Source organism: Etheostoma spectabile, unplaced genomic scaffold, assembly GCF_008692095.1.
Source record: "Etheostoma spectabile isolate EspeVRDwgs_2016 unplaced genomic scaffold, UIUC_Espe_1.0 scaffold00018996, whole genome shotgun sequence".
Lineage (NCBI taxonomy): Eukaryota > Metazoa > Chordata > Actinopteri > Perciformes > Percidae > Etheostoma > Etheostoma spectabile.
Genome location: NW_022604611.1, coordinates 10,887 through 18,094, shown reverse-complemented (window position 1 = coordinate 18,094; position 7,208 = coordinate 10,887). Strand labels below are relative to the sequence as shown.

At 39.0% G+C, this 7,208-nt stretch overlaps 1 protein-coding gene across 1 annotated transcript; it reads right to left on the bottom strand.

Annotated features, from left to right (window-relative positions):
- Nucleotides 1-5,424: 5,424 nt before the first annotated feature.
- On the bottom strand, nucleotides 5,425-6,354 carry LOC116683473 (parathyroid hormone-like; the record flags this gene model as incomplete). Its single annotated transcript, XM_032509885.1, is given in 4 exon segments — nucleotides 5,425-5,587; nucleotides 5,589-5,637; nucleotides 5,754-5,838; nucleotides 6,346-6,354. Coding segments are annotated over 4 exon segments (306 nt in total), but the record flags the coding sequence as incomplete, so codon positions are not given.
- Between the last annotated feature and the right edge of the window lie 854 nt (nucleotides 6,355-7,208).

The following is a 7,208-nucleotide window of genomic DNA, read 5'->3' as shown; positions in this document are numbered from 1 at the left end:
TACACCTTACCCCCACTAACACAGAACGTTTAGGGAACGTTAGGGAACGTTAGTTTTTGGTTCTCTAAAGGTTCGTTCGAACCAAACCAAAAGCTAACGTTTAGGGAACGTTCCCTCCTGGTTATAACGTTCTCTAAACGTTAAGAGAACCACCAACGGTAACGTTCCCCTGCGGTTGCGCCGTACCTTCACACAACGTTCCCGTTTTGGTTGTTTTTGGTTGTTCGGAGTTTAGAAGTAGCATGGTTTGTCACTTGATTTATTCACTCAAAATGATTTGACTTATAACATTTAAGAAAGCATAACATTTATTTTAAGGCTGATATCATTTAGCTTAAAATAGTACTTTTGTGCTTGACTTCGGTTTTTAACTGTCTTCGTGAAACAACTTAAAAGAGAATCTATCAATGGGACGATTTTCACAACTAATAATAATTCACTTCTTTATTCAGTTTGAAAACCTAACCGTTACAAACCCCACACCAGTAGGGGCCGCTGCTCTGAGCAGACCGATTCCCCCGTTAGAAGAAGAGAAAGCCACAGGACGGACCACGCGGCTCAGCTCACGGAGAGGTAAGCGAATACTTTGCAGTTTAATGAGTTGTTGTTGTTGTTGTAATGGTAGGGTTTGTGGTTAACATTAAACTCTTCCCTCGTATGGGTTTGTTATATTCCCGGTTCTTGTTAGGTTGACCAAAAATAAAAGTTTGGCTGAAGTAAACAACTAACTTTAGTTAGTTTTTCAACGTCGTCCGCCATTGTGCTATGCTAGTCATGCATGAGCTGCTTCCAAGTCTTTTCTGTTTAGTAAACTATTTGTGCACAAACCATGTTCTCAATGCTGAGTTTGTGTTTGAGCCCCCAGGTGAGACTTGGAGTAAAGTTTCATGTTGTGTCGAGCCTTCTTAGTGTTTTAAAATGTGTGATTTTGATGCTATCATAGAGGGCCCGTAGTAGCACTCCCATTCAAAAGGGCGAGGCCAGAGTTGGGCTTTAAATGGATTGCTTAAATCTTTCCCTTTGGTTTGCTGCTGTGCACGACGTTTCTGCTTTGTTGCATTGTAAGTTTTGTTTAATCATGTTAAAATGCTTTTGTTTATGTTACAAATAAGATATCCGTTTTCGGTCTTTTTTTTAATTAGTGTAGTACAGTACATAAATAAAGCCAAAATAATCAAAATCCTTAGTCCAGGTAGATAGGCAGCCATCTTGCAACGCACTTTAGCCAGTTATCGTCAAGCTGAGTGAAGGCTACAGCCAAGGGACTAATGTGTTGCTACACAGCTGCAGTACTGGCTTTACACACTATGCATTTCTGTGGATGCTGTGTCTCCCCATTACAAAGTATCTGGGGTACAATGCAGAAATCTTGTCACGTTCAATGTTTACACTGACTGTATACATTTTAAATATTTTTGCAATCAGTACAAATTGTATGATCTGTTATTTCAGATGAATCCGGATGGAGACATTTGAGGAGAAGATGGATTATCTGCTCATGCTCTACGGAGCTCCATGTCACCTCGCTCTGCTCCAAATCACAGCGTGCCATTTGCCCAACATCAGCTGGGCCAAATATCCAGTTAAAAAATATGGCTGTGTACAGGAACCTATTGCTGCTATACTATATGTAAATAAATAATTTTCTCTGTATGAACTGCTTTTCTTTCTTCTTTTTTTGCACTCTGGATCACAAATGTTCTCTTAACATAGATTCCTACGCCAAAGCTGTGGACCGGTGTCGGCGGCTGAGGGACACCAGCATCCAGACAGAAGATGAAGCAAGTGTCCAAAAAAGGCAGCGCCGACGCCCAAGAGGTTCATGACAGATTCTTCAAGCGATGGTAAGACCTTTATTATAGACTACATTTTTTCACATATTTCAAATCACAGATTTTGCAATGGGTACACGCTATATGGTCTCTGTATTACAGATGAATCTGTTGCACGACCAGATAAACTGTCCAGCCAGGACAGCTGCGTCTGGAAGCCCTGTCTGGAAGTTAAAATTTATGTATGCATTTATATAAAACAGTCATATTTCTTAACATGGAACCAATGACAGTCAACATGGTGCATATCATGGGATGTTCAATGTTTGTCTCTTCCTGTCTTTTTTTCAGCTCAGCAGATAACACTTCCTCCACCACCTGCATGTAAGTTGTTTTAATATATATTTTTGTCTGATATAAAAGAATAGGTTCATATTTTGTAATGGCATGTGCAGGCAACCTATCAACTTCATCTTATAAAAAATCATATAATTTATTTTTATATGTATCAACGCCATGCAGGAAACCAGCTGGTTGCCCAGAGCAGGATGAGTCTTTAGTGACCCTACCACGGACTGCCACTTTCATCTTGGGACACAGTTGAAGGTACAGTTGCTTTGATTTTGTATTTGCAAAGAAGTACAATTTAATGGCAAGGATCACTAGAGTAACACAACATTTTTGTTGTTTTAAACAGAAGAACTCACACAGAGGGAGGTGCTCAGACATGGAGATCAAAATGAGAGGTAAGACTCAGGTTGCTCACGTGTTTGTATGTATGTATGGATTTATGTATGTGTGTATGGAGAGGAGGAACAATATGGAAATTAAGTGGCCATAGTTCTGCCCTAAGACAAACACTATATAATTGCATAAAATCTAATATCTTAACTGAACTGACTTCTCTTACAAAATGAGATTGTACAAGCTCTACACTGTATGCATAATCTGTTACTATATTTTTTACAGCATTTTTCCGGTCAACCTTCGTGGTTGTACTGGAGGTGATGCCGTCCGCCGCATGCTGCTGATACAGTACAGCCTGCGGGGAAGAAAGACAAAGAAAGCCTTCCAGGACCTGGCTGTATGCAGGGTTATACAGGCAGGTTTTATTTTATTCTTCACATTAGTATTATGCTTAGCTTGGCTGACAAGAGTTTTAATTTGACCTATAACTTTGCTTCATTTGACTTCTACTCTAGCGGCCTGCCAGAAAAACTTCCCTGCGCTGACTGCTGCAGAAGCGGGAGGATTTGATTGGGCAAGTTCTGAAGTTTGCCCCACACACACGGTAAATTTAAGTTCTTCTGCATTATGTTCATAAGAAAGTTCATCAAAAAAATGTGTTAATGTGTTCATTCTTAGTATTACATGTCTAACTTTTGTTTATTTCTTATAGGCCAGCTGAGAAGGACTGAGCCATGGAGCCCCTTTTTAACTTTTTATTAATATTGTTTTAGTGACTTATTTTGCACACACTTTACAAACCCATCTTTATGCATCTTGCACTACATTTACACTACATCCTTATCTTTGTTGTTTCTTCTTTTCAGTTGTTTGAATATTAAAGTTTTGAAATGCCATCAAGTTCCTGTTCATTTCCTTCCTACTAATATAACGTTTGTATGTATGTACGTGTGTATTTACAGTACATACATACACCATAGAATGGGTGTTGTTAAAGGTTAGGGAATAAGCTTTTCTTAACGTTCTGGGAACGTTCCCTGAAGGTTTGTTTTGGTTGTAGTTTGGTTGTCTGCTGGTTTATTGGAAGGTTTTCTTAACGTTCTGGGAACGTCTTTTTTGTTTACAGCGAACGTTCCCCTAACGTTAAGAGACCGTTCCGTAACGTTCGCTGAGGGTTGCAACGCTAAGGAACGTTCCCCTAACGTTCGCTAAAGGTTGCAACGTTAAGGGAACGTTCCCCTAACGTTCGCTAAAGGTTGCAACGTTTTCGGAACGTTCGCCTAACGTTCTCAAAGGTTGTAACTTTTAGAGAACGTTAGGAGAACGTTCCGAGAACGTTCGCGATAACCAAAAACGAACGTTCCCGGAACGTTAAGAAAACCTTTCCAATTACCAGCAGACAACCAAACTACAACCAAAACAAACCTCAGGGAACGTTCCCACAACCAAAAACGAACGTTCCCAGAACGTTCTGGGAACCAAAATTGTTAGCTGGGACTTTAGCTTAATTTATTATTCGTATAGTGTTAGCAAAGCTACATAAAGTCAACAAAAAATGACACGAAAATTCATAAATTGTAACTAACGTTAATGAATTTCAACATATATTTATTATATTCAGTAGAAGTACGTTAGCTAACGTTAGTTAACCGAAACGTTAACGTTAGCACTAAGGAAATATATTGACACATTTATTCTGTCTCGAATGTCTTCAGAATATTTGGGCTAACGTACGTTACCGAATAAAATTCAATTCGACCGTTTTTGCTTATGAATAGTGAACTTAACAACTATGTAAAAAGCCAAAAGTCACTCGACATGGTGCTTTATTTGACTTTAGTTCGGCTAAGAGGATTTTAGACTTTTTGGTTAGCCTGGTAACTTTGTATTAACCTCTAGGTTAAGCTAACGTTTACGTTAATTACCTTCCCAGTACATTTCTTTACCTCCTTACGTTACATAACGATTTGTCCGGTTGCTGAAACAGTCCGCTGTGCAATCATCTAAGTTCGTGTAAGACAAAAGACAAGAGTTTTCGCAGAAACCCCCGTTTACTTGAACTACACTTGGCTGTGGATTCTTTGTTTTGGTTTGAGAAAGCGGAACTCGCGTGAAACATATCGCGAGATAATCGTACATTCCAAGGGACAACCCCCTCCCTCCCCCGCAATCACACATAAATCACACAAGCACACAAGTCTTTTGTAGCGTGCATGTAGAACAGTACATAGTGGTGACATTTGTGAATATAAAAAAAAAACATAATTAAAAGCAATTTTATCCAATTCATTCATGCATGTATTTATTCATATTACACCATAGACTATGACACAGGTATAGCCTATATGTCTACTTATAAAAATAAAAGGGCTATTTCAAAATTAGGCCACATATGAAAAAAGTATATAGCCTATATCATTTCATTTTATATTTAAGCTAAATGAAATTGAAATGGAAGGCATGCATACCCTTTGATACAGGCATTGCCAAATCATAAACAATATGGTCCAACTGTCTTCCTTCAGTTTAATAAAGTAGCCTGGTAAATAGAGCTTTGACAGTGATTTAGCTACCATTATTTGTTCAAGAAAGCGCTATATAGCCTATAGCCTACAACGCAAAAGCGTTGTCTCGTCAAACCAGTTTATCAGACAGTTTCATAAATATCATAAATAAAAAGAAGTAGGCCTAGTGAAAATGTAAAGGAGCTATTGAATGTAACATCTGCGAAAACCGACGAATGTCAAACATTAAACTAACTTCACTGCGGTAAACTTTAAATGAGCAAGGCCACATTCTAATAAAAGCCTGACACATGCAGTCACCTAAAAACCTTTTTCTTCTTTTCTTTTTTTAGTAGAAAGTAGTCTAAAGTCTGAAAGAGGGGTGTTGGAAAATGTTGCTGCGACCAACTGTGACCGCTGCGGAGGTAGAGAAGCTTTCCTATAAGTTCAGGGCGTAAAGGCTACTGGATCTCCTCCGGTGTCATGTCGCTGAGGTCTGGCAGCTCCTCGGGACGCAGTCTCCTCCTCGTTCGGCCGGTCTCCCCGCTGCTGCCCCATGTCGGGGGGACGTAGATTCCCTGGAGTTTCATCTGCAGCCACACCTGACGTTCCTGCACCTGCTTCAGCTCCCAAGTTGTGCATGAGCTGGACCTCACTACTGTCCTTTTTCTGCACATAGTATCATAAAATGCAGACTACTTTAGTTTAACACTGCAAAAACAAACTGTGCTGCTAAGAAGAGGGGTCTAAATGAGATAGACCTATTCTAGTTAATATTTGAAATTACCTTAGGGGCGCGCTTCACAGAGGGTAAAGAGGTGTAAAATGCAGAGTGAAATGAACACGAGTTTGTAGTCGGGATTGCGCATGTTGACCTGTTATTTAAAAAAAAAAAAAAATCTCAATATCATGTTTACCCGTAAATTTAAAAAAAAGCTTTCAAAACTTTCAATATTTTGCAAGAAACTAAATAAATAACAGAATTTCGCATTTCCAACCTTTAGCCTTAAGTTAAAATAACTGAGCAGCCTATTGGAGGACCAAAATGAAATACATATTTTATTAAAATGTAAATTGAAAGCCCCACATTCAGATATATCACAGTGTCAGTCTAAGCCGATTTAGGCTTATCTAAAATAAATAAAAGAATAAACTATAGTTTAGGTGTGTTCGGCCTATAACTATATAACAAGCTGACCATACCTCTGGTTCTCCCTTCTCAGTTTGATGAAAGAAAAAGTTACCAGGATACAAAGTGAAGTCAGTCTGGTTTGGTGGTTAGCTCCTATTAGTTATGATAAGCACTGCTCCCTAACTTCCTTTTATAGCCCCTGGGTGCAGACATTGAGGAGCTGCCTTCATTATTGCTGTTGATGTCATACCTCCAGCTCCTGGAGGGGGCAGGACAGGAATGACACAACGCCTCCTCTGAGCGTCAGGCTTTTATCGTCATACCAGACCAAACTAATGGCTTTGCATGTTAAACCCAAATACCCTCACATCCACCTACAGGCACGCATGCAAATGCACATAAACCAAAGTTCCAAACCTTTAAAAGGAATGTCTGTATTTCTTTTAAATCTAGTAATTTCTACAGGGATTTGATGTCTGGTGGCATTTTATGTCTCATGTATCTCTACATTGTTGAATCATCACATGTACTTGTACTGTATGTTAAAACATGAGTTGTTAATGAAGTGATAGGATGATTTTTTTTTTTTACTAAAGGGGTTTACATAAGAAACCCTGTTTCTAAGAATAACCTTCCCCAAGTACTTTTTGGTGCAGAGATTTCCCTCCACATTTTCAATTTTGCATGCTACTTGGTTATTTCTTTCCCTACTTCAGATCAGTGGCCAGATCTATTAGTCTACATCTGATGTGACCTTTTTGTCTGAATCCCAGCATACCTCACAACAATAGCGCTTACATTTGGATGGATTTATGACTGGAGTCTCCCTGGTTACATATGCACTTTCCTCAAGAATTAACATTGTTGTAATGAATTTGCTTCCCCAAAAATAGCTTTTACACTGACCTGACGTCAAAGAAAACATCCTGAATCAAAGAGTAAGTGTGAGTTCAAGAACTGTGTCACTGGGTGATGCGGTTGCCATGTGTGCATGTCGTGTCAAGTTGGAATCTCTGAACATCTGAAGAATTATGACTTACTCAGATATATTTCTTAAAATAAGAAAAAAGCAAAGGGTCATTTCACACAACACATTTCCCTTGTATCCATTGT